Source organism: Colletotrichum jinshuiense, chromosome 1 (genome assembly GCF_051148585.1).
Source record: "Colletotrichum jinshuiense chromosome 1, complete sequence".
NCBI classification, from domain to species: Eukaryota; Fungi; Ascomycota; class Sordariomycetes; order Glomerellales; family Glomerellaceae; genus Colletotrichum; species Colletotrichum jinshuiense.
Window position 1 is genome coordinate 3,943,912 of NC_139302.1, and position 25,331 is coordinate 3,969,242.

Sequence of the window (25,331 nt, forward strand, 5' to 3'; positions counted from 1 at the left end):
AAAACTACATAGCTTTCGACAAAAGAAATTAGAATATGCGCAACGGCGTTGACTCCTCGGCGATGCCCTGATGGGTTAGGAGATGGAGAAAAGTATCTAGGCTCGGTACCTTATCGATAAGCATTTATCGGGAATCGCCCCATTTATATTTTCCCATGCATCTACCGTCAAAGTAGCACTCTGGGCAACACACCACCGAAGGCTTGATGTCAAACAATTCATGGATAGTAAATTGCTTGCACAACTATCCACCACTCAGTTGTGACATGTTTGAAGATAATTCTCACTTATATAAGTTGGCTGTGTATGCGAGCACTTGTTTCACACAACCAAGGTTGACGGCCTGACCTTCATTTACATGGCCACGGTAATACAATCGTGATTGTGTCCAGGCGGTGGCTGCGAGCAAGACTAGGTTGCCGTTCGAGTGATCCTGGATATACGAGGCCGAGTCGTACGTGATAGCTATATTCGGTCCTTTATCTATGGCCAAGTCATGGCAATCTTCAGCCCAGTATTATAACACCCAGAAACCAGAAGCCTCAAGCAGCAGGGATACAAGGCTTGGCTGGCTTGTTAGGCAATCGTCGTAACCAGCGTTCTAAATTGAAAGTGGACATTCTTTCAACTAGCAGGACGATTTCCGCGGCGCTAGTACTTTCGAATGGACGGCAGACTTCACAGCTCGTTGATCTTATTTTAGAACAAGGCATGCATATAAACCATGGTTGCCGACGACGATTAACTTGAGCGGTGCTTTTTGCTGCCACGGCCCTTGTTCGAGCATTTGTTTTTTCGACCTTAGACAAGTTTGCCGGGCCGCTGTAGTAGATATGCATATCCGCTTCGTGTTTATAATGGGGCCAAATGTTATGAGTATCTGAGATTTGGGTGAGTGCATGGGTTTTATTAGCACCAGCTTCGGCCATCGACCTGAGATGCCACTGCGCAAGCTGTCCGGGGGGATAGTGCCTGAGTTTGGTGGCATTGGATTTTACGGGTTGATGCACATCGTCAGGACAAACACCCAGATAGTTAGACAAGCAAAAATTTTTTTTTATACAATGCGTCCAAGCCATGACTGATCGATGGAGCTTGTGCCGCATGATCCGAGGAAAGACAAACTTGACTTGCAAGGCTCCGGGGCAGGGCATTGTGTCACTTGAGTAGATCATGTCCACCATTCGGAGCACTTAAAAGAGGTTAGCATGTGCATTCCCTCATGTGGTCGGAATAACAGATTTCCTGGCCAACCTCTGTACTTGTTACAGTAATGGCAATTCCTGGACCCAAAACCATGTATGTGGTGAAGTTGATCCAAACATGGAGGGGTAAAAGGAGGGGCAGCGTGCAGGGGTGCTTCGACCAGCTCCAGCCACGGTGAGGCTAGTGAAGAATTTTTCCTGTTGCTGCGTTGTCGGAAGGTTGCTGTCGCGACAAAACAGACCAAACGAATCTCCCGGTTTCTTCCTTGCCCCGTATCAACCTGAAGCCAGCCGCCTTTTGCAGCCCCGACAGCCGCGAGCACCTCGTTTCGAGCTTGAAAGACCCGTGGCCCGAAAGACAGCTGATCAGCTCGCCATTGAACCTCGGATGCGACTAGTAGCCTGCCACAGCTGTCTGGCCGAAAAGCCTCCTTTGTGACAACTTAAACACAACCATCCTTGATTGCCTTCTTCTCTCTCCTTTGACCGAACTTCCTCCGGCCCACGCAGGCCCCAAGTATACATGCCGCTTCCACGAGGCATTAAGCTGCAGCTGCCGTCCCTCACCAAGACAACTGTCAGCTCAGTCCCCGTACCTCTGCCTTCCATACGCGCGCTCAGTTTTCGCGTGCCTTCCGCCCGACCAAGCCCCGTTTCCACCCTCACTCGTCAACCCCCGATTCAGGCCCCGTCCCGGGCCAATCACTCAGCAACCCTGGCGGCACACACCAAGCTAACGCCCGGGTCTCCTACCCCTCCCCCTCCATCCCACCTTGCATCATCCGTCGGCGGCACCCCTCCTCGTCCGTCACAAACTGCTGCCGCCCCCGGTATTAAATCCAAAATTCCCTCCCAACGCACTGCGCAGATTGCTCGTCACTTCTCTACCATCTCCAAGGACTCTGACCCAAGTTTCCATCACGCACCGCCCGCAATGGCTTCCCCCTACTCCCTCCGCAAGGTTGGTGCTCCCAACACTTTGGAGCACCGTGTCTACATCGAGAAGGATGGCGTCCCCGTCTCCCCTTTCCACGACATCCCTCTCTACGCCAACGCCGAGCAGACCATCCTCAACATGATTGTTGAGATCCCCCGCTGGACCAACGCCAAGCTCGAGGTGAGATTCTCCCCCAATGCCTTGTATCCATGGTTTTTTTTGGCCGGCACCGACGTGAAAACAATCGAGAAGTCGTACTGACCGCCAATTCGAAAACAGATCTCCAAGGAGGAGCTCCTTAACCCCATCAAGCAGGACATCAAGAAGGGCAAGCTCCGCTACGTCCGCAACTGCTTCCCCCACAAGGGCTACCTCTGGAACTACGGTGCCTTCCCCCAGGTACGAAAGACCGTCTTATGACGCCCAAATGATATTTGAACAACTCTTAACTTTTCATCCAGACCTGGGAGGACCCCAACGCCATCCACCCCGAGACCAAGGCCAAGGGTGACAACGACCCTCTCGATGTCTGCGAGATCGGTGAGCTTGTCGGCCACGTCGGCCAGGTCAAGCAGGTCAAGGTCCTCGGTGTCATGGCCCTGCTCGACGAGGAGGAGACTGACTGGAAGGTCATCGTTATCGACGTGAACGACCCTCTGGCTCCCAAGCTCAACGACGTCGAGGACGTCGAGCGCCACCTGCCCGGTCTTCTGCGCGCCACCAACGAGTGGTTCCGCATCTACAAGATCCCGGACGGAAAGCCCGAGAACCAGTTCGCCTTCACTGGCGAGTGCAAGAACAAGAGGTTTGTCCCCCAACGAACACGGTCTGTCCTTATCATCCAACTAATAAATGCCGCAGCTACGCCATGGACGTCGTCCGCGAGTGCGCCGAGGCTTGGGAGAGACTCATCACCGGCAAGACCCAGGCCGGCAGCGTCTCCACGTAAGTTATCACGCCATAGCTTGGCAAGCTCCTTCAGTGCTAATCATCATACAGCGCCAACACCACCGTCAGCCAGTCCCCCAGCCGCATTGGCACTGACCAGCTCCCTCCTCTGCCTCCTAACCAGGACCTCCCCGCCGAGAAGATCGACGCTTCCATCGACAAGTGGTTCTTCATCAGCGGTGCCTCCGCATAAGGGAGCTCTGTGTCCTGCTTGGTACCGGCGGATGCTTTAGCCAGATAACGCTCAAACGTTGTGTCGCTTTGTTAGTAGATGCAGTTCCAAACAAACGATGATGCTCAAATGGTCGAAAGGCATCAACTAAAAAATACCAAAAAGTAAAAGTATCATTTTATCATAATACTCGTATTTGTGAAATATTCACCGTATGTGAACTTGTGTTTGCTCCGAGTCGCACGTGTGCAGCATCTTGTGTCCAGGTAGCCATTTACATCAACCGGACTCGACCAGCGTCAGCATTTCTGTCTTTCTCCCGCATATGCTACATTTCGAGCCACCAATTATAGTCAATCGAAATTCCCTGGGGATCTCGTGCCCATCCTAGAAACGCCGTCCCGTGCATGCCATGCCATAATAATACAAGGTTGATTTCCCCTCTTTAATCGGTCAAGTCGGCTTGCTTCTGCAGACCTCGAGAGTGACGGTCAACCTCTTCAATTATGCTCTTGATTCCCATCTTCTCGCAGTCAATGTTCATCTCCTTGCCATCCTCTGCGCAACAGGTCAGCCTGGTCTAGATTTGCTGAGGAAACGACTGTCAAACGTACTGAACTTGACGAACAGCGACGGGGAGTCCGTTGATGTCCGAGGGAGAAGAACCGTCTTAATGGTCATGCCGGACTTGCGGGCCGTGGGAGGAATGAAGGAGAGAAAGAGGCGGGCGGACTTGGCCGTGGGCGAGAAGGGGTTGAACTTTGTGGTGATCTCGGTCATGAACTTGGTGATCATCTTGGGCGGTTGTTTTGCAAGGACCAATGCCTTGCCGTGCCAATTGATACTGTATAAAGGATTGTGGAAGGAGTCGGCGAGGGGTTCCGTCGTGGACAGGCTCGGCGCGGGTTCGAAGGAATCGGATGTTGGCTTGCTGGTTAGGGACCGTCTGAAGCTGTCGCCAAAATTTCGGGTCGCGTGGCTCGTGTCGAGTTCGGGAGGACGGGAGCTTGGACGCCGCATGTGGCGTTCCGTCTGGTGAGGTGTGGCGCTCCGCTGCATATCACTCTACCGGGGCTCGATCCTTCAATCCCACACATTTCGTCACTACGAGACAAGAGAGGCCAGCTTTACGCCCACTACCAGCAACTCGGAGTGCACCACTTTCCCAGCAACTTGCGCTGCACCTTCTCAACCTACGGCAGCCTTTTGATACTTGCGCCGAAGAGAAGCCGGACTGCTACAGCAGCAAACAAAATGTCTTTCGAAGGTTTGCAGGAGCGCCTGACGGCCCTGCAAGAGACCACTGGCCAGCTCAAGGAGCTTATCGACAGACTCCAGAACCTGAAGTTCCAACCGGGCTCAGTGCCGCTCGGCGCGGGCGATGACGGCGGCGTCAACGCGGAGCTCAGCTCCGAGATCAGCCAGATCCTCAAAGAGGAGGAAGATGAGCTAGAGCTCTTGGGGGAGGAGATCGAGGACCTCAGGGGTGGGAGGCCGGGGAGCGAGAACGAGCACACCAAGACCCGTCTTAAGGATGGCGTGGAGAGGCTGAGGCAGGAACTCAAGAGGTAAGGCACTACTGAATTCACAAGGCGTCACGAACGTCGAAAACAGAGGAACCGGTTTACTAACACGGCTTGCTTGGCACAGTTCCCGGGTTACCTTCCGCAAGGCGCAACTCACAGCGAAGCGCAACCTCTCCCAAGCGCAACGCCTCGAACGCGAACTTTTGCTCCAGTCCTACTCGCAGCCCGTCTCCGAAGCGTCCTCCCCGTCCCTCGGCGCGCAGAAGCATGTGGTGCCCGACATCGTCCGCCACCGACAGGCCTACCAGTCGCAGAAAGACAACACAAGTTCCTTGACCGAAGATGACAAGCAAACCGTCGGCGCCAGCGGCAACGTTACAAGCGCGCTGCAGCGCACGCACGACCTAATTGCTGCAGAGCTCGCCCGCAGCGAATTCGCGCACCAGACCCTCACCGAATCGTCAGCGGCGCTGGCGCAGCTCAACGAATCGTACGGCTCGCTCGACACGATGCTGGCGAGCTCGAGGGATTTGCTGGGCACGCTGCTCCGCTCGCAGAAGAGCGACACTTGGTACCTCCAGACGGCGTTCTACATGCTCCTCACGACGGCCGCATGGCTGCTATTCAGAAGGTTGCTGTACGGACCGATGTGGTGGCTGGTGTGGCTGCCGTTGCGGCTGGTATACAACATCACTGCCGGTGGCGGGGGGGCTGTGGTCAAGTACGCCGGGTCCGGGAAGCCGTCCGAGTCGGCGGTTGTGGTGGGCGAGGGGAAGGTTGATGTGGAGGGCTTGCCAGATGAGTCGCTACCTACCGTGGATGTTGGGCGTCAGCCGCAGCGATCGGCGGTTGGTGGGGATCCCGAGTCGCTGGTTGAAAAGGTGGGTAGGATTGTGGAGGAGATGCCGGCCGAGTTTGGCGAAGAGACGACGGCAGACGACGGAGAGCAGCTGGAGGGCGAGGCTGTTGTTGACGAGGTGCCTCGAGATGAGCGGAAGCAAGGGATGCAGGAGGAAGTCAGGCAGCGAGATGAGCTGTAAGTTGGGCTACTAAACGGCATGGGGTCTTTGGGTAAAACGCCGAAAGGGTCTGTCTCAGTGAAATAAGAGATAAAAAAGAAACATCATCACATGGACAACTACCTACTCTGACTTGTGTGTTTTTGTCTCCCCCCCTTCCCCAAGCTGGGGGAGTGTCGCTGGTTGACTACCGTAGTGGTCAAGCCCTACGAGCCGTTTTACAAGCGCCTGCGAGATCTAAGGCGTACCAGGGCTTGCCACTTTATTCGTCGGGTTCGTGGCATTCCACGGAGAGAAGCCATCCAGACGACGAGGAATCCAGCTACGCATCCCCCCTTCCAAACGGCGGCATCTGCCGGGTCTTGACCCGGGCTTTCAATGCTCGTCTTGGGGCGTTTAATACCTTTCAGAGCTCGTCCCTCTCTCACCCCAAAAAACAAGCGTAGTCGTTTGCAAGGCCGCGCCGGGAAGACCCCGGGAAGTTGGCGGGAAGTAAGCAGCCAATGGCATGCCCGCGCGGTCAGCACAGGGGTGCGAATGTGTGTGTGTGTGTGTGTGTGTGTGTGTCTGCGCGGGTTCCTGTGCCGATTCTGGTGGTCCCCTTCCCTCCCTAGTTCCGCATTGAATTTTGGGCGCAAGGGAGAGGTCAAGAGAGAGAGAGGGAAGGGGACGGGAAAAAAAAGAGGGGCCATCGAGGGCTTAGCGTTCCGACAAAGGAGGACGGCATGACGTGGTGAAATTTCCGGCCCTTGAGGGCTTCGGCGACAGGGAGCAGTGATCCATGCGGAAGGTATTCTGTTTGATAAGAATTATTACCAAGAGGTATTGCGTTGGGGGAGGACGCCGCTGGCAGATGGCGACCGCGTCGACAGGCTAAGAATGCTCGATGGAAAACCTGCGAGACACTGCACACGAAGCACCCCCTCTCAGAGGACGAATCGATGGGCTGGCGTGGAGGTTCACCATTCGTTCCCAAAATTTCTCCGATGTCCACTGCCAACGCGCGAGCGAAGTGGGCAAGAATTGGAAGGCCGCCGCGCATCGCCACACGCGGAGGCCTGACGGCGCTTCCTCCCCCCTCCCCAGCGGATTACGGGCTCGTAACCGGAGGGGTGCGGGCACGGCAATTGGTGCCTTGGGGGAGGTGGTGGTGGGTGGTACTAGGCATATCCGCAGGATGGGGATCGTAGATCGGGAAGTGGTGTGGTTGATGGGCATCTCGTATTCATGCACAGATGGCACTTCGCGCAGAATCCCGTGAGGCGAAAAATGTATTCTTGGATTCGTTAGTTCTCTTTTTTTTCCACCTTTCCCCTCCCCGAAATCCTTCACCGCACCTGACGAGAGCAGTTGGAAAGAGGCGAAGGGTATCTCACGGGCCGTGTAAGTGGTTTGTCGACTGGCGGGACAACGGGGTGTGGCCGTGATCCGCTGCCAGTCGGAAATAAAGTAGGGCAAATGAACCTGGGATGAACGTGAACTCGTTTGGACGGGTATACATCCCGTCCTGTGAGGAGCCGTCGCCGATCGAAACGAAACCAGGCCGCACGGCAGAGGATTCCCGGCGGACTGATGGCAACCTGTCACTGGTGTCGCTCGCAGGCCAACCCGCCATAGAAACTATCTATCTGAGGTCATCGTCGACGTCGTCGTCGGAGGCAATAGTAAAGAAGGCTTAGCGGTAGCTGGGACCGGCCAACGCCCCGTCTCATCGAGTTGCCCATTTAGCGTTCATCTAGTGTTCATTTAGAGCCTTTGGCTCGCCAACTAAAGGTGCTAGCTGGCGTCCTTGCGCAGGTAGAGTGTGGCGCTCGTTGCGCTCCAGCGCTTTGTCCTTTCGCTGGTCGACGGGTCGACAGCGTTGGTCGGTTGGCCCCTGAAACAGGGCAGGTGCCCTCAACCAATGGCACGGTAACATGCACCGGAAGGTCCTGCATCATTCGAGCGGACGGGGCCTCGTTCGTGTCACCAAGGTCGTCGTCTGGTTGTTTTATTCCATACTTTATTTCCTGTCTCTCGTGCCGGTCTTGCTCGTAGCCGCTTGGCTGCCAGCCCGGCATCATCCCAAGTTTCCTCTCCATGCAAGCCTCTGCAAACGTCGAGTAAGGCCGAGTCACTGCAGTAAACAAGCTTGACCCACTGTCGCCTTGTGCGCCACACCCTCAAGTCGAGGGTCGCCCCCAAAATAAAAACTTTGTTAATTGTGCGAATAACAAACCAGAATCGTGGATGGAGCCGTGGCGAGGTTCGATCGAGGCCTCGACAAAGGCAAGAGGAGAATACGAACAGGCCACCAGACCAACGGCCCTCCACACTGATGTAATAATGGGTACCTGGCAAGCCCTCCTAATGGGGACAGAGCAGGGACCGAGGCGGATGGTAATTGGCTCCCGGGACAAGCGACGGACGACAAGGGGGGGAAAGTCGAGCAGCAATCTTAAAATTGGATTAAACAGTTGGTCCGGGCCCACTTTGACAGGCAATGTGAACCTCACGAGTTGCAGCGGACTAGCCAGGCACATCAGACCCCTCTGTCTCTCTCTGTCTCTCTCTCTCTTTCGCGCGCTCTCTCTCTCTCTGTGGGTGTCTCTCACTGTGTCTCTCTCCCTCGCAACGAAAGCGAAGCACGTGCAGGGACCCCAATTCAATGGCTTTTCACACCCACCCTGCCACACCTGCCTTGCTATAGGTGGTGTATTGTGCATGCACTAGCAGCACCTTGCTCAGCGGTCCAAGGCGCAGGTCCCAATCTTTCCCCAGACGCGGCGCGGTCCAATTCGATCGTCCAACCTTGCTTTGGGCTCCCCTTTTTTTCTCGCTTGTGTTTGGCTTTCAAGTCCTTCGCTCACAACAACAAGGGAGGAGGGGAGAGGAGCACGGCACGGGACCACAACCAACAGGCTAACTTGATGTGCTTGAGCAAATTCGAGTCACAACCTTCGCCGCCCGGGCTGGGGCCAAGAGGGGGGAAAAAGAGACCAGAAGAGGACTTTACACGCCTCGACCGGCTTGGCTGCTCGCTGCCCTGGTGTTGCTTAGAGAACTTTCCAGGTCCCCGCTGAGCCCACACCCTCTTGCCGGCGCCCACCCCGGAAGCCGCCCTTGCGTGCAGACACGGGTAGTGTACAGGCGAGTCCCCGGCCTACCAACAACACATAGCAGCTGAAGGGGTGGGACGCGAAGGGAAGGGGGGTCACCCCAAGGCTAATCATAGCATGGCACCTGGGGGCGCGCCTTGGCTTGTCACACCCCCAAGCAGGAAAAGGTTGACTGACATTAGATCCGAAGATGGGTTTTCTCTTGGGGACACCACACTATTAAACCCACCTCCAGTCCATCCACTTTTGCACCTGGCCTCCCTTCCCTTCTCTCTCTCCTCCCTCCTTAGCCTCTGCTGTCCACTCGTTGCTCGACTCTTGTTTCAAAACGCCTACTCGAAAACCAGCCTTTTCGTCACTCTCGTTGTGTGTGCTCAACCATTAACTTACACTATTCTTAATACACCCGTGTAATACCTCTCCCCAACAAAGCAAACATGCGTTTCACCTCCATCATCGTCACTGGCGTTCTCGCCGTCCTGGCCACCGCCCAGTCCTCCACCCTCGCTACCTCCACCTCCACCGCCGTCTCCGCCGCCTCCTCCGCCCAGGCCGCCATTGCCAAGTGCCTCGAGGGCTGCCCTGCCTCCGACGTTACCTGCCAGTCCAAGTGCATCAACGTAAGTCGTAACCCATGACCGTTCCGTGTGGGTTTCTGCGTCTGTGGCTGTTTCTCCCCGCACGAGTGCGCGCGCGGAGAAGGAGGCGCAAGAGGGGGGCCCAGAGACAAAACCTGCAGGGAAAAGCAAGCAAGAGACGACGACTAACACGTGCTCCCCCCATACAGGTCCCCAACCCCAGCGAGGACCAGGTTAACCAGACCACCGCCTGCGTCGCCAAGTGCGACCAGGGCTCCGGTTCCGCCGAGGACACCCAGAAGTACGCCGAGTGCACCCAGGCCTGCATCTCCAAGTACTACTTCACCAGCGGCGGCACCGCTGCCGCCACCGGTGGATCTGGATCTGGCTCCGGCTCCGGCTCCGGCGCCTCCGCTGCCTCTGCCACCGGTTCCGCCACTGGCGCCGCCGCCTCTGGAACGTCCGGCGCTTCTGCTACCGGCACCAATGCTGCCTCCACCGGAACCTCTACTCCCAACGCTGCCCCGGTCCTCGTCGGATCGGCCTCGTTCGGCATTGTCGGCCTCATTGGCGCCCTTCTTCTTTAAATTCTCTTATTGCATTTGACGAACGACCTAAAAAAGGGGTATGAGTTGGACGAATGTCGGGAGGGAATCCATGGAAAGGGGGTATATACCATTTGGGGGACGTTTGCTGTATATGCGATCAGTAATGAATAGGCAGACTGCATGGAATATGTGTTAATGTACTAGCGGATGGAAGCGTCTGCCAAATCAAATATCACAACATTTTTTTCCCATCTTTAAAAAAGAAAAAAAACCTGCGTGAGGAAACCGGCACAATGCTCCTCCTCCTGCCGGGTGGCCTGTCTGACGTCAAGCAGCCGAGCCGCGGAGTCGCTCGACTGTTACTGTCCACTTTGGGGTCGGCAAGATTCGAACGAGTGCTCGGTGCCGTGGGCCTATCTTAGTCGGTATCACTCGGTCTCAAATCATACTTTCAGCCCTCCCCCCCATCACGTCGTGTTTAGAGAGAAGCACATGACAAAAGCCCTCGACACGGGATGATATTTCTTGACGTCTAATCTTCTCTAGGCCGTGCTGGGCTTGACTACTGGAACGTCGCTGATCCAGGGAATGCCCAACTGTTTCATCTCGACGGCCAATTGGAAAAGGTAATCCAGGCTACGCGGCATTGAGATTAGCATATCTTCGCGCTCCTTTCTGAGACAGATAAGAGGGGAGAAAGACAACAAGGAACGAGGGTCCGGGAATGCTTCCCGAATGGATGGGGGATGGGGGTGTCTTTTTTTCTGCAACGGGGGGGGGGGGGCCTCCTCTCAACTCACCTCTCGCATTGGGTCTTGGCCTTGTGGACGTTGTCGCCCCATACGTAGACGCCGTGCCTGCGGACCAGCACGGCGTAGGTGTCGGGGTACTTGTCCATGGCCTCCTCGAGGAACTCGGTCAAGTCCTCCTCGTGGGCCGTGTTCTCGATGACGGGGATCCGCAAGGTGTCGTGGTAGCCCAGGTTGCCCTGCTTCTGGAAGCCCTTCCCGAAGCCCTTGATCTGCTCGATGTTGTTGATCTCGAACAGCTTGTCGTGGCCGGGGCCCCGGCCCTCGAGGATCAGGGTGACGAGGACGGCCCAGTGGGAGTGCGTGTGGATACAGCAGCCGGCGCCGCGGCGGGTGAAGGCGGCGAGGAAGAGCGGGGTGCATTGCGAGGGCTTGTAGACCGACGGGGAGCGGAGGTAGACACGGTTCTTGAGGGATGCTTCTTGCGCGGCGAGGGAGAGGACGTAGATGTCCTGGGCCTTCATGAGCTCCTTCTGGACGCCCGAGGGGGCGAGGTAGACGAGGTCGCTGGGAGGGTGTAAGTGAGGGCCATGCTTGGTGTATGCAAGGTGGGATGGTTTGTGGGTAAGTTATGCGTGTAAGAGTCTGGCGGTGTTTTCCCAAGCCCCGTGTGAATGAGAAAGGGAGGTAAGCAGTTATGTATGAGTGAGGCCGCTTGGGCAAACTCGTTGTGATGGGGATCGGTCATGAGAGAGTGGCTTCACTTACTCATCTCGGATGGAGCAGCCACCGCCAGTGCCCGTAACCCAGCCGAGGGTCCAGAACTTTGCGCAGAGCGAGGGGATCAGGTTCGCCGGGTGGTCTGGGTTGTCTGAGGTAATGAGCAGATCGGGGGTTTCAATCTCACTTGCGGAGGCCATGGTGGGCTGTTTTTGAGATGAGTTTTGGGGAGAGAAGGAGGGGTCGCGGGGTAAGAGACGCAGCCCTGCAACGGACTGACGATGCGCAAAAAAAAAAGGAAAATCTCTTAAAATCCCTCCAATGCAGGGAATCAAGCGATATGGTCAAGACGACGAGGGCATTCAGCGACGTTGAGGACCGGCTGTAAGCTGGGGAAAAAAGCAGACACGAGAAATTGTTGCAAGCAAGACTACGCAGCGACAAGATGCCGTCCAAGGCGGGAACCGAGTCTGTCGTTCACTCGAGGCTCTCCGGAAATTTTCCACCAAGCCACAATGCAAGTGAGGCTGAAATTCGGTGTTGGCCAGTGGCACCTCTCGTCTTCCCCACATGGCTAGCACGCAAGGCACGGGACGCGCTCCTCCCAAATCTGGCCTGGTTTGATGCGAGAACGAGAGGCTCTTTCCATTGGCCGTCGCATCTCGGTACCTCTCAGAAAAGGTGACCCATCAGGAACGACATAATAATGGTGAGTGGCGCCTCAGGCAGATTCATCAACGAGGGGGAGCAGCACAAGAACCCTTGGAGTTTGATGAAGGATGGCAATTCTGCTAGAGACTGATGAGACAGGCCCGATGAAGAATCGGCAGCTAGTCCAGCCAAAGGAGGCTGATCATGTCGCAGGTCCTGCAGGAGTTGTGAAAGGACACCTAGCCTCTTTGAATGTCCGTAAGCGCCATGTTTCTATTTATCCCGTGAGGTGGGGACTGCGACCTGGGATGAGGCGGCCCAAGGGGATGGCTTTTGTGAGATAGTTGAATCTTAATAAATGCAATTGAAAGGACCGGCCCCATCTGGATATTAGACCGCCAAACCGCCTACCCAAAACGGAACTTGCGATCTATTGAGCCGCCGAAACTCAGCCGAGATCGCCTGGTGTCAGTGTCAATCAGACAACCTTGGGCCGAGGCAAGCCTGAGCGCCTTGCAGCCTGGCTATGCATATATCTCGTGGATATAGTGAAGCTTCCTGGGATCAAGTGTCATATAAAAAGCACAGAGTCAATGCAGTTCCCAACACACGAGTAAGACAGCTCGGGATCAGCCGTCAAGCTGCTAACCCACTGCTCTCGGCTGAGGCACCCCAAGTGAGATGCAGAGTACGGATACGGATGGAGGGGGAGCCGTATTCCTTGTTCTCTGTTCCACCGACAGACAGCTACCTACCTAGATAGATAGAGGTGAAGAGCGGCTGCCAGCTTGGGAACAGCACGGTTTCCCAGCCGGGATGGGCAATTGAGCTTTGGAAGCTCGTCGAAGCACCATGAATTCCCCTCCGTCCATTCATTGTCAGAACCTGTGGGTCCCGCTCCTTTGGCCAAGCAAGGGCCCCATCTCTCTCAAAGACGCTGCTGACCGAGCCCCCGCACTTTTTCTAGCCACAACTTCGCAAGCAGCCCACTGTAAAAGGTACCACGGCGCTCTGCATTGGTGCGGTGTGCAGCGGCGTGCTACCCCGATGACCCCTGGAACCGCGCACGAGCTGCGGCAACACTGCTTGCTGCTTGCTGCTGGTCCCCCGATTCCCCAATTTTATTCCAGTTCGATTGGACAAGACACCTTGCCTTGCCGTACCTTACCCCGAGAGGCGATAGCTCCCCTACCTGGCCTTTTGCTGCTCCCGCTGCCGGTACCTTTCACGCAAAAAAAGGACACGTTGAGCACAACCCGCCTGCGCCTGCCTCACTGACTGACTGATAAATCCGTCGCCTTCCTCGCCCCATTCCTCCTTCCGAAACTCTTTTCCCTCTCCTTGGGAAATTCCTCCTCGAAACAATACCTCTCAATCACCGCCCGGGAGCAACCCTTTGTCATTCAATTGACAATTCTCACCCTTAGCTACAAAGCTACTTCCCCCCCCCTTCTTGAATCCGGTCTGATTCTACGTGTCTGCGCCTTTGTTCGAGCCGCAACACCGATCCCTCGCCCATCATGAAGTTCAACGCCGCTGCGTTGTCCGCCGCGGCTCTGCTCGCTGGCGGTGCTTACGCCGACGACGCTCAGAAGGTTCTGAGCGAGGAGTCCTCCTCCACTGTCGCTGAGTCCTCTACCTCGGTCACTCCCCAGCTGGCCACCTTCACCGTAAGCTCTTTGCCCAACCCCATTGCCTTTTATGTTATTCCAGATTGTCCCCTCCCCGACTTCTGTGCTGCCATCCTGTGCCCGCTGCAGTGCGGTATGCGCTTGATGCATTGCCAAAGTCGCCCGGGACATCTGGGGAGCCTCTTCGAGTCCGCTCCTTGTATCATCATCACAAGCATCTGACAATGGTTTTTCACAGCCTACCAAGCTCAAGGCCCCCTTCCTTGAGCAGTTCACCGACGACTGGGAGTCCCGCTGGAGCCCTTCCCACGCCAAGAAGGACTCCAAGGACGATGAGGAATGGGCCTACGTTGGCGAGTGGTCTGTTGAGGAGCCTACCGTCTACAAGGGCATGGAGGGCGACAAGGGTCTTGTTCTCAAGAACCCCGCTGCTCACCACGCCATCTCGGCCAAGTTCCCCAAGAAGGTTGACAACAAGGGCAAGACCCTTGTCATCCAGTACGAGGTCAAGCTTCAGAGTAAGTTCAATACCCACGCCCATTGATGATGATTCGAGGCCAGTGGTGCTGACAAAGACGCCTCTCAGACGGCCTTGAGTGCGGTGGTGCTTACCTCAAGCTCCTTCGCGAGAACAAGGCTCTTCACCAGGAGGAGTTCTCCAACGCCACCCCCTACGTGATCATGTTTGGCCCTGACAAGTGCGGCCACACCAACAAGGTCCACTTCATCTTCAACCACAAGAACCCCAAGACTGGCGAGTACGAGGAGAAGCACCTCACCTCTCCCCCCACTGCTCGCATTGTCAAGACCACCGAGCTCTACACCCTCATTGTCCACCCCAACAACACCTTCATCATCCAGCAGAACGGCGAGCAGGTCAAGACCGGCTCCCTCCTTGAGGACTTCAACCCCGCTGTCAACCCTCCCCAGGAGATTGACGACGAGAAGGACACCAAGCCTGAGGACTGGATTGACGAGGCCCGCATCGCTGACCCCGAGGCCAAGAAGCCCGAGGACTGGGATGAGGATGCCCCCTTCGAGATTGTCGACGAGGAGGCCACCAAGCCCGAGGACTGGCTCGAGGATGAGCCCCTTACCGTTGCCGACCCCGAGGCTCAGAAGCCCGAGGACTGGGATGACGAGGAGGACGGTGACTGGGTCGCCCCTACCGTTCCCAACGCCAAGTGCTCTGAGGCCTCTGGCTGCGGTCCCTGGACTAAGCCCTTGAAGAAGAACCCCGACTACAAGGGCAAGTGGACTGCCCCCTACATTGACAACCCTGCCTACAAGGGAGTCTGGGCCCCCCGCAAGATCAAGAACCCCGACTACTTCGAGGACAAGACCCCCGCCAACTTCGAGCCCATTGGCGCTGTAAGTACACCCAGACAAAACATGACGATTAACAATTGCTGACGAGGGATTCAACAGATTGGCTTCGAGATCTGGACCATGCAGAGCGACATTCTCTTCGACAACATCTACATTGGCCACTCCGTTGAGGATGCCGCCAAGCTTGCCGAGGAGACCTTCAAGGAGAAGCACCCCATTGAGCAGCTGGCCGAGCTGGCTGACAAGCCCAAGGAGGCTGAGAAGCCCAAGTCTCCCAACGACCTGAAGTTCCTCGATGACCCTGTCCTCTTCATCAAGGAGAAGGTTGACCTCTTCGTCACCATCGCCCAGAAGGACCCCATCCAGGCCATCAAGTTCGTCCCTGAGGTCGCTGGCGGTATTGGCGCTCTCCTTGTTACCCTCCTCGCCATCATTGTCGGCCTTGCCAGCTCTGGCAGCGCTCCCCCCGCTGTCCAGAAGGCTGCGGCTGATGCCAAGGACAAGGCGAAGGATGTTAAGGACAAGGCTACCAAGGCTGTCGCCTCCGGCGCCGACGTTGCCAAGGATGCCACCAAGCGCAACACCAGAAGCTCGTCTTAGACCTGCGTGGCTTAAGATGAAATTGTTAATTAGCTCGCTTTCTCTTTGATATTGTCGGCGGGAAAAAGAATAGGCCAAAGGTCTCGTGCCCAAAGGGCACCAGAGTGATATCAGAACCAAAGAGAAACAAGGATGCTGCTTTTTTTCAGCTTATCTCCCTCAGTATATGTCTGCTTTGGTCATCGAGGGACGGACAGAGAGCATGGCGTAGGTGTATTCTAGGTAGCTACCACAAAAAAAAAAGGGATTTGACCAAACACTATTATAACATGCGAAATTATAACTTGCGAAAAAAGTGATTGTGCGTTCCATTCTGTCACGTCACGTCAAGATAAGACAATCAATTCCGCGGCCAAGGTATCAGCGGGCATATGTGGTCCTGCGTTGCTATGAAGGTCCGAGATCCACCAGCCGGTTCTCCGCCTCAAAGGTGACACGCTGTTTACGCCGTTTACGCCGGCGGAGAGCGCCCACCTGACGCTTCTGGCTGCTAGCACGGATCCCCTCGGCATAAGGCGGCATTGGGGCCGGCTTCGGGCAGGGGAAGCTTGGGGAACTGGGCAGGGATTCAGTGGCAGCGTTATCTTACCCCACCCCAACCTTTCCCCACACTCTGGGAGCTCGCCGAGTTCCCTGGGACCTTATAAGGGACTACGATGTCGCTCGACTCCGGCTCCCGTTTGCGTGGCTGGCAATTGATTCGAGGGCCGGACAGACCAAGTAGTGTGTAGCACTATCTGTTTCTAGTTTCCCAACTTTCTTACTCCTTATAGGCACTCTTGCAACCCCCCTTTCCCCCCTCTTCTCCCTTCCCTTCCATCACAATGCGTCGAGCCATCTCTCGGGGTATTACTGCCGGCGCTGGCCGCACCTCTGGAGCATCCCTCGCCCGCTCGTCGCTGCTCTCGTCAACAGCCATGGCATCTTCCAACTCTACCGCCTCCGCCGTTGCGGCGAGGAGGATACACGCCACGGCGCGGCATCTCAATGCCGCCCTGGCCTCGACGGCCGAGTCGTACCCCAACACGCACGACAAGATCGCGAAGCCTGAAGACACCCCCTACTTCCTGGACAACAAGTTCGTGACCTCCAAAGCAACTGATTTCATCGACCTGCACGACCCGGCGACCAACAACCTCGTCACCCGCGTGCCGCAGATGACGACCGAGGAGCTGAAGGCCGCCGTGGCGTCGGCCGAGAAGGCGTTCCCCAAGTGGCGGGCCATGAGCGTCCTGGCGCGTCAGCAGGTCATGTTCAAGTTTGTCGCCCTCATCCGCGAGAACTGGGACCGCCTGGCTGCGAGCATTACCCTTGAGCAAGGCAAGACCTTTGCGGACGCCAAGGGTGATGTTCTCCGCGGTCTGCAGGTTGCCGAGGCGGCCTGCGGCGCGCCTGAGCTGCTGAAGGGCGAGGTGTTGGAGGTTGCCAAGGACATGGAGACGAGGAGCTACCGCGAGCCATTGGGCGTCGTGGCTGCCATCTGCCCCTTCAGTGAGTGGCCTGCATGCCCAATGGGTGCTTGGAATGATGAAACTAATGATGTCTAGACTTCCCCGCTATGATCCCCCTCTGGTGTATCCCCATCGCGACCGTCACCGGCAACACCCTCATCCTGAAGCCCTCCGAGCGGGACCCCGGCGCGGCCATGATCCTGGCCGAGCTCGTCCAGAAGGCCGGCTTCCCCGAGGGTGTGGTCAACATTGTACACGGCGCCCACAAGACGGTCGACTTCATCCTGGAGGACCCCGTCATCAAGGCCGTGAGCTTCGTCGGCGGCAACAAGGCCGGCGAGTACATCTTCAACAAGGGATCCGCCCACGGTAAGCGTGTGCAGGCCAATCTGGGCGCCAAGAACCACGCCGCCGTCCTTCCCGACTGCAACAAGAACCACTTCCTCAACAGCGTCGTCGGCGCCGCCTTCGGTGCCGCCGGTCAGCGTTGCATGGCCCTTAGCACCCTCGTCCTCGTCGGCGAGACCAAGGAGTGGCTGCCTGAGCTGGCCGAGTTGGCCAAGAAGCTCAAGGTCGACGGCGGTTTCGAGGAAGGCGCTGACCTCGGCCCGGTCATCTCTCCTTACAGCAAGCAGCGCATTGAGAGCCTGATCCAGAGCGCCGAGGACGAGGGCGCGACGATCCTCCTCGACGGCCGCGGTTACAAGCCGGCCAAGTACCCCAACGGCAACTGGGTGGCCCCTACCATCATCTCGAACGTGACGCCCGACATGAAGTGCTACACGGAGGAGATCTTTGGACCGGTCCTGGTCTGCCTCAATGTCGACACGATCGACGACGCTATTGAGCTCATCAACAAGAACGAGTACGGCAACGGCACGGCCATCTTCACCCGGTCCGGTGCCACCGCCGAGATCTTCCGCCGCAACATTGAGGCGGGCCAGGTTGGCATCAACGTGCCCATCCCCGTCCCTCTGCCCATGTTCTCCTTCACCGGCAACAAGAAGAGCATCGCCGGCGGCGGTGCCAACACCTTCTACGGCCGCCCTGGCATCAACTTCTACACTCAGCAGAAGACGGTCACTGCCTTGTGGCAGAGCGCCGATGCCATTTCGCAGAAGGCCGATGTCGCGATGCCTACGCACTCATAAGTTGGGGCGTTGATGTGAAAAGGGTGTCGACGACTTGTCTTGGGCCAGATGATACGCACCAGGCAGGCAACGTATCACGGCCATGAAACGGATTCCGGCGCTGATGAGGTCAACGAGGTCGCGGAATGAATCTTCTTTTTTTTTTTTGGACATGCTATGGGTTTACTTGTTTTGAGGCAGTTGTTACGAGAAGCTGAAAAACGACATTGCGGGATGGGCAAAAGAAAATGCATGCGGCAGCTGGAGATGGTTTGCCGCACCAAATAATTTTGTTGGGGTCTGAGCAAAATATGAATTAAGAAAAAAATAAAGCATACTTCTAAACAAACATCGTGTCAACATGCAACAGTGCAACAGTGCCATGTCTTTAGCTAAGAAAGATACGCAAGGTACTTGAGGCAGGAGGAGAAACGTCGGTCTGAGCTGCGTTTAAGCTCCTCAGAGGCCTTAGTAATGGAGGGGCTCCATATCCATGCCGTATGTACATCGATCGGTCTCAAATATCCAGGTTCAACCTCATGCGATACTAACACCAACCCCCGCAAGAATTACACATTGCAGCAGCACCAACAACAGTTGAATTGGGCCATTGAGCCTGTGCATCCCTCTTGCAAAGCCTTTCCTTCTGTACTTAAGCATTCATGTAGATAAGGCCCCGCCCCTCGCCAGGTGGCGCCCTTTGAGACTCACTTGATGATCCGTAGCCATCTCCATCTCGTCGTCGGACCGGGCCATATTCGTGAACAAGCGACACGAACATGTTTCAACTAACAGACCTCCCGGAGACTCTCTTCCTCGACATCCTCTCCCTTCTTGCCCCGCGCGAGGTCGTCCTCTACCGCCTCGTCTCCCGCGCATCCCACGCGGCGCTCACCAGGCCGGACATCTCGCGGGCGCTCCTCCACGTCTTCTTTCCCGACTCGCTCGAGTGCCGACTCCTGAGGTCCCGGGCCTCGTCGGGGATACAGGGAGAGAAGTCATCTTTTCCCGGGCGTGAGCCGGCGGAACCCCCGGAAGCGGCAACGGCGGTGCCAGACTGGCCCGTCGTCTTCGCCTCCGTGTCCCGCCGCTACCACAACCTCTCCACGGGGGCCTTCCACTCCATCACGACGATTCCCGTCCTCAAGGACCCGAAGCTCCTCCGCCCCTTCGCGCCCTGGAACCGCTTCCTCCGCTGCAACGACATGCTTGCCCCCCTCCAGTTCTGCGATCCGAGCTGGACGTACGCCGACGGCGTGCTGGTGTATCCATCATCTTCCACCGCGCCCCTTTCTCGTCTGTCCTGTGACTCCTCCCCGTCTCCATCGCCGAAGACGGAATCGACAATCCCCGTCTTCAGGGCGTTGGACGTGAACTCGGGTTACGAGACGATGGTCCCCTTTGACTGGACCGCCAAAGTCGTCCGCCGCGCGCGCCTCGCGCAGGGAATCCTTATAATCGAGTGGGCCGAGGCGCAGGGTTCGCACCCCCTTAACGAATGCGATGTTGCACACCGTCACTTCGCCACGGCCTTTGACGTGCGGGACGTCTCTTTGCCTTCTTTGACACGCCCTTGCCCGCCGCTCTCTGATCGCGGAGGATCATCAACGGCAGAATCGGGAGGAGACCGCCGGGGCCAGGGCCCCGCGGTGACCTTCCGCTCCGAGTGGAAAATACACTACCTGGGCCTCCCCCTATCGGCGCAGGACCGCCTGCTCTCGACACACAACGCAACGCACTACGCCCTCTACGCCCACCAGCCCATCCGCTCCCCCTGGGGCGAAGACAGCCCCCTCGAGCGCCTCGTCGTGTGGTCCTTGAACGACCCCTCGCCGTACAAACCCAGCCTCGACCCATCCTCCTCCCAGAAACCCCCTTCTGATCCGGGACCCAGTGTTGTTCAGCGTCTCACCAACGGCGAGCTGGACCACTGGGGCATCAGACAGCGCGAGACGCCCCGTCTGATGCAGTTGGCCCTCGACACGGCCGGCAGCGAGGATGGCCACGTCTTCCTGCACGAGGAAGACCACACCTGGGCCGCGGGCCCGCAGTCTTCCGAGTCCCCTCCCGCGCGGCACACGGTGCGCAGCACGGGGATCCCGCTCTCCGGGATCGGGCCGCGGTGGGTCGACGAGTGCGGCGCCGAGGGGGACGCAGAAAGGTCATTCTGCCCGGCCGCACGGCCCGACGCGGGGCGCGGAGAACCCGTACCCGGCTCCGGGTCGGAGACCTGGCCCGGCCGAGCGCCCTGCTGGCGCCACGAGGAGTTCCCCTACCTCACCGTCGCCCAGGTCGTCGACCCCGCCGCGGGGACGAGGGTCTGCGGCAGGCGGTGCTTCACGATGGAGACGGTTAGCGCGAGCGTCGTCCCGGGCTGCAGCGGAAGAGCCCGGGGCGCAACCCCTGCGGCCACGACTCGTGCTGGCGCAGCAGACGCAGGCGCAGGCGCCGGCGCCGAGGAGGCGGGGCGAGGCGAGGTGCAGTTCGGGGACGACTTGTGGAGGGCGCTCATGGCGGGCGCGGCGCTGGCGGGCGACGAACGGTGGGTTATCGGGGAGAATGCTGCGGGGGACGTGAGCGTGGTTCGATTCTGATAGGGCTGGCGTGAGGTTATCGACTGATGTGGATGTGCGTGGGTGTGTAGATTTCGAGCTAGGTGCCTGGCTGCAACAGAGTAGCACCTGCCCTGCCTGCTTATGCAGGTCGCGGCAGGCAGCGGCCGGCCGGTCGGTTCCCTCGGAGGAGCAAGAGCCTGGAGGGGAAGACTGGGAAGAGGATCCCATGAGCAAACAAGTATTGGCGCCGTCAAGGCGGGCGGGGCATATGGGAAAATGGGAGATGACAGCTCGCGCCGGGCGCCCAAGGCATCGTATCATGTTCTCGCGATCATGACCCCAGGGCGTCCATGGCTCGTGGAGCTAGATGACTGGTCACTACCAAAAGGGGGGTGGTGGCATGCACTGAAGATTTCATCTATTGACGTGTGTCTGTCCTGACATGGTAAAGATCCGTCCCAGAGCCACAGCCAAGCTGTGAAAATAAAAATAAAACTAGAACCAAACCTGCCTCGCGGCAGATTGTGCTTACTACCCATCCCCTTTAGCTCCTGAAAATGCCGTGATAACAACCGCACCGCCGCCACACTCCCCAACACCTGCTGGACAAGTTGGAAGAGAGAAAGTGATGATTTCATGCCTGCGTCTTTTCTTGAACGTTTGATGGCCTTCAAGATGTTGATTATGTGTGTTTGTGTGTGTCTGTGTGTATGTGTATGTGTTTGCTTGTGTCGTGATGTGATATTTGTATGATACAGAAACGCTGAAAATAGTCGCTCCTGAAGAACAGACTGGAGATTTTTAAAAATTTGACATGTCTAGACAGTCATGGGGGTCGGGGTAGGGGTAGGCGATGAGCCGTTGGGAAGTTGGAGGAAGCCGTCATAGTAGGCGTCCAACCAACGGGCAGCCTCCTCGCCTGCGTCGTCCACACTCGAGTCCCATCGGCCGACGGAACCCACATAGCCGTCTGGTCGTACGTTGACAATGGCAACCTCGCCAGGGCCAAGGCTGCCGAGCCACTTGTTGGTGCAGAGCTGGCCGCGCGTGTCCTGTTCTGGAATATCGTCCAGGTAGAACGTCCAGCGGCTGTCCTGCAGCAGGGCTGGCAGGTCTGAAAGCTCCACATCGGCCTTGGGCATCGTGGCTGGGACCTTTGTTAGCCGCTGCTGGAGAATGTCGATGTGAGAGTACTTACTTATCAAGGCAAATGTGAAGAGATGGCTGACGGCCGTGTATCTCTCGGGCCGGTAGTAAATGTCCTCCGGGGACGGCAACCTTGGCTGCGCAGCGTAAGAAGCGCTGGCAGAAGCAGACAGCTTGCTGATGAAAGAGTTGGCCGAGGCAATCGATTGGCAAAAGGTCTCCAGGAAGGGGCTTGACGCTTGGATATCCCACATCAAGAGGTAGATGCGGAACTGCCCAAGCATAGGAATGTCCAGCTGGACATCGACGGGGTTCGAGTCGATATATCTGGTTACCTTGGCCGGAGGAAGCAGGCAACCCGGTCTAGCATCTCCCATGATGAGGCCCTGAGGGTCGGGCCTGTTCAGTAGACTCTCGGCATACTCGGCGCCGATACCAGAGATGAAACGAACGTTGGTCTTGAAATTCTCCGACAGAGCGACTGCGTCACCACCGGCAATTTGGTTGGCATGCTCGTAGTCGAAGTTGACCAGGTCTACAGCAATCTTCCTTCGCTCCTCTTCGTAACTCTCGAGCAGGACTTGCTTTCCTAGTCCTCGAAGGGTCAGGTTGAGCTTCCACGCCAGGTTCCACGAGTCGTGCATAGAGGTGTTCATGCCCTGAGCCGACTTCGGGGAGTGCGTGTGACTGGCATCGCCAGCAAGGAATGCCCTCAAGTGGTTGTCGCAGAACCGGCTGGCCACTCTCTGACCAATCTGGTAACGACCGAACCACTCGATGTACTTCCAGTCAACCTCGAAAGGCGCCATAATCTTCTTCGCCCGAGCCATGACAAACTCCTGGCCTAGCTCGCGCTTGTCCGCCTTGGGACCTGCTTTGAGCTCGATGTAGAAGCGCGTCATGTTCCTTTCTCTGGGAATGATCAGAATAGAGCCGTACTCCTGGGAATAGACCAGCGTCTTGGACCAGATATCGGGGAAGTCGGTGATCAGTTCGCCGTCGAGAACACCCCAGATTGCCGGTTGTGACAAACCAATGGCCCGGGCGTCTGGAATGCTCTTCCGTACTTTGGAGTGTGCGCCATCGCCTACAATCTGTCAGTCTCCAGTCGGCGGGAGCAGAGTGTTGCCCGAGATGACTTACACCCAACCAGGTACTGCGTAAGAATCGTCCGCCGGTCTTGGGTTACGTTTGTACGACAATTGACTTGAAGAGGTCCAGCCTTGTTTTCCGGGACACTGTAAGACTCGAACGCCGTGTTTCTCCGCACCTCAACCCCGCGCTTCTTCAAGTCGTCGATGAAGAGACCTTCAACCATGCCCTGGTGTACCAATAGGATGTAGGGGTCTAGGACGTCGATGACCGGGGGGTAGTGAACCTCACGGCCCAGTCTATGAAGCGGTTCGTCGGCAGTGCTTCGCCAGAAGGAGATGTCGTAGACACGGACGCCTCGAAGCAACAAAGGATCGGCGAGTCGCATTTGGCGGAAGGTCTCGATGGTTTTGGGCTGCAGTCCGTCCGCTCTGCATGGGGCATTAGCTCACAAGGCTTCGGGAGGGGTTCGCAGGCGATCTACCTTCCAACAGGCGTCTGGTCAGCTCTGTCGTCAATGACCTCGACCTTGATACCAAAGCGACCGAGATTGGCAGCCAGCATGAGGCCGGCGGGACCAGCACCAACGACGCATACCTGGGCCTCTATGGGAGGCTCGGGCAAGCTACGAAGGAGGGTGAGGGTGTCTACAGTGGCATCGAAGGCATTCAGACGCCCGGCGGGGTTGCCCGCCTGGGCGTTCTGGCCGTTCTGGTCTTCCATCATAGAACCGTCCGAGTTCAATACACCAGGTGCCATAATCGGAATGCGTATATGGAGATATCACGGTCTCACAGACAGGCAGGGTCGGTCTTTCGTGGGTAGCGAGTGATGTCGGGTGGCTCCGAAGTAAGTGGCTAGCTAGCTATAACAAACGGCCTAATGCGAAGAGTTCCGGTGGCAGTCGATGGTGTTGGACTGGCCGCGCTCGCACGGCAGAGGGTTTGAGGACTTTCGAAGGTGGGGGGGCCTGGTATGCAATGCGCGGGCTTGGGATACACCATTCACGCGCACACAGGCACACACTTATGGGCGTGGAGCTCGAAGCGAGAGGGAAATTGAGATACGGCTCCAGCCGCCGAGTGGTGTAGTGAGGTGTCTCGTCCGAAGATTTGTGTGCGACGTGGGAGAAAAAATGTTGGGTCCGGAGGTGGTATTCGAGATATAATAATATGGAATAGGGTCGCCGACTATGCAGCCAGACCAGGGCAGATCAGGACCAGAACAGTGGGTGCAGCACAGCGAACCAGCAGCAGCAGACTAGACCAATAGCCAAACCAGGGCTGCAGACAGAGAGACAGACTGACGGTGGAGGAGAGAAGAGGAAAAGAAGGGGAAAAAAAAACCGAGTACAAGGCCGAGAAAAAAAGAGGGGGGCTTTGGAACCGGCAAGCTTGCGACTGCAGACAGGTAGCCGGGTGGTTCGACAGAATTGGAGATTGCCTCGCGGATGCTTCAAACGATTTTGGAAGTGGCATGATATGAGCTTGCGGATCGAGTGAGAATGGGCTGATTCACTGATTTTCGGATTATTTACCCATGTCTGCCACACTTTGGGCGCCTTCCCATTCGTCGGGCCCCTCCGAGGAGACTCCAGGGTCCAGCCGATTGGACGCTAAGCCCGCTTCGGCATGCTCCAGAACGTGGCAGGTGCGTTGGATTGATGCTGTATCCACGCCAGGGTGCAAGCTACGACCGTTGATGAGGCCACTTTTAGCTTCGTTTTCAACAACACCCCGCCAGCAGCTCTGGGATGAACATCATTCAACCCTCATTCTCGCAAACCCCCTTGCCTGACGTTGCCTTTAACGGCCTCCCCCCCCTCCGCTGTGGTCCGCCTGCGTAGCTTAGCAGTTTATACTTTAAGTGCCTAAGTGGGTTCGATTGAGTTGCTCGACGAGGGGTCCCAGATACACGAACGACACAAACATGAACATGCAACTGCAGGTTGCATGGCTGCTGGATCTGGCAGCGCCGCGGCATCTGCCACCCTCTCGTCCGCCCTATTTCATGACACCTCGGCCAGGTAGGTAGGGCAGGTTCGCTGTGGAAACCCTACATCCTTTGACCATGCTCCCTCGGGGTTGGCTCCGCCGGCAGACACGGAGGTTGGAAGCGTGGAACCCCCCGATGCCGGGCATGGCAATGCCCTTTCCCATGCCATGCCAATCTCACTTCTCACTGCCTATTCATACACACCCGGCCCAACGTTGCACCACAGCGTTTGACATGTCACTGTCAATGAC

At 57.1% G+C, this 25,331-nt stretch overlaps 9 protein-coding genes across 9 annotated transcripts; 6 read left to right on the forward strand and 3 right to left on the reverse strand.

Annotated features, from left to right (window-relative positions):
* Positions 1 to 2,139: 2,139 nt before the first annotated feature.
* EsH8_I_001005 (inorganic diphosphatase IPP1) lies at positions 2,140 to 3,283 on the forward strand (the record flags this gene model as incomplete). The annotated part of the gene is made up of 5 exons (XM_083268418.1): positions 2,140 to 2,322; positions 2,422 to 2,541; positions 2,604 to 2,947; positions 3,004 to 3,087; positions 3,142 to 3,283. The coding sequence occupies 5 exons, from the start codon at positions 2,140 to 2,142 to the stop codon at positions 3,281 to 3,283; spliced, it is 873 nt and encodes a 290-aa protein (XP_083118856.1).
* Positions 3,284 to 3,707: 424 nt separating this feature from the next.
* On the reverse strand, positions 3,708 to 4,282 carry EsH8_I_001006 (mitochondrial 54S ribosomal protein mL53; the record flags this gene model as incomplete). The annotated part of the gene is made up of 2 exons (XM_083268419.1): positions 3,708 to 3,820; positions 3,877 to 4,282. 2 exons carry the CDS (start codon positions 4,280 to 4,282, stop codon positions 3,708 to 3,710), a joined length of 519 nt encoding a protein of 172 aa, XP_083118857.1.
* A 234-nt stretch (positions 4,283 to 4,516) lies between these two features.
* On the forward strand, positions 4,517 to 5,828 carry EsH8_I_001007 (uncharacterized protein; the record flags this gene model as incomplete). Its single annotated transcript, XM_083268420.1, has 2 exons — positions 4,517 to 4,830; positions 4,913 to 5,828. 2 exons carry the CDS (start codon positions 4,517 to 4,519, stop codon positions 5,826 to 5,828), a joined length of 1,230 nt encoding a protein of 409 aa, XP_083118858.1.
* Positions 5,829 to 9,342: 3,514 nt separating this feature from the next.
* On the forward strand, positions 9,343 to 10,070 carry EsH8_I_001008 (uncharacterized protein; the record flags this gene model as incomplete). The annotated part of the gene is made up of 2 exons (XM_083268421.1): positions 9,343 to 9,525; positions 9,693 to 10,070. The coding sequence occupies 2 exons, from the start codon at positions 9,343 to 9,345 to the stop codon at positions 10,068 to 10,070; spliced, it is 561 nt and encodes a 186-aa protein (XP_083118859.1).
* Positions 10,071 to 10,573: 503 nt separating this feature from the next.
* Positions 10,574 to 11,700, reverse strand: EsH8_I_001009 (methylthioribulose 1-phosphate dehydratase MDE1; the record flags this gene model as incomplete). Its single annotated transcript, XM_083268422.1, has 3 exons — positions 10,574 to 10,667; positions 10,832 to 11,347; positions 11,549 to 11,700. 3 exons carry the CDS (start codon positions 11,698 to 11,700, stop codon positions 10,574 to 10,576), a joined length of 762 nt encoding a protein of 253 aa, XP_083118860.1.
* A 1,971-nt stretch (positions 11,701 to 13,671) lies between these two features.
* On the forward strand, positions 13,672 to 15,711 carry EsH8_I_001010 (calnexin; the record flags this gene model as incomplete). The annotated part of the gene is made up of 4 exons (XM_083268423.1): positions 13,672 to 13,821; positions 14,021 to 14,300; positions 14,369 to 15,153; positions 15,211 to 15,711. 4 exons carry the CDS (start codon positions 13,672 to 13,674, stop codon positions 15,709 to 15,711), a joined length of 1,716 nt encoding a protein of 571 aa, XP_083118861.1.
* Positions 15,712 to 16,535: 824 nt separating this feature from the next.
* Positions 16,536 to 18,313, forward strand: EsH8_I_001011 (Aldehyde/histidinol dehydrogenase; the record flags this gene model as incomplete). Its single annotated transcript, XM_083268424.1, has 2 exons — positions 16,536 to 17,202; positions 17,259 to 18,313. The coding sequence occupies 2 exons, from the start codon at positions 16,536 to 16,538 to the stop codon at positions 18,311 to 18,313; spliced, it is 1,722 nt and encodes a 573-aa protein (XP_083118862.1).
* A 758-nt stretch (positions 18,314 to 19,071) lies between these two features.
* On the forward strand, positions 19,072 to 20,886 carry EsH8_I_001012 (uncharacterized protein; the record flags this gene model as incomplete). The annotated part of the gene is made up of 1 exon (XM_083268425.1): positions 19,072 to 20,886. One exon carries the CDS (start codon positions 19,072 to 19,074, stop codon positions 20,884 to 20,886), a length of 1,815 nt encoding a protein of 604 aa, XP_083118863.1.
* A 779-nt stretch (positions 20,887 to 21,665) lies between these two features.
* Positions 21,666 to 23,844, reverse strand: EsH8_I_001013 (FAD binding domain-containing protein; the record flags this gene model as incomplete). Its single annotated transcript, XM_083268426.1, has 4 exons — positions 21,666 to 21,994; positions 22,046 to 23,080; positions 23,137 to 23,516; positions 23,570 to 23,844. 4 exons carry the CDS (start codon positions 23,842 to 23,844, stop codon positions 21,666 to 21,668), a joined length of 2,019 nt encoding a protein of 672 aa, XP_083118864.1.
* Positions 23,845 to 25,331: the final 1,487 nt, after the last annotated feature.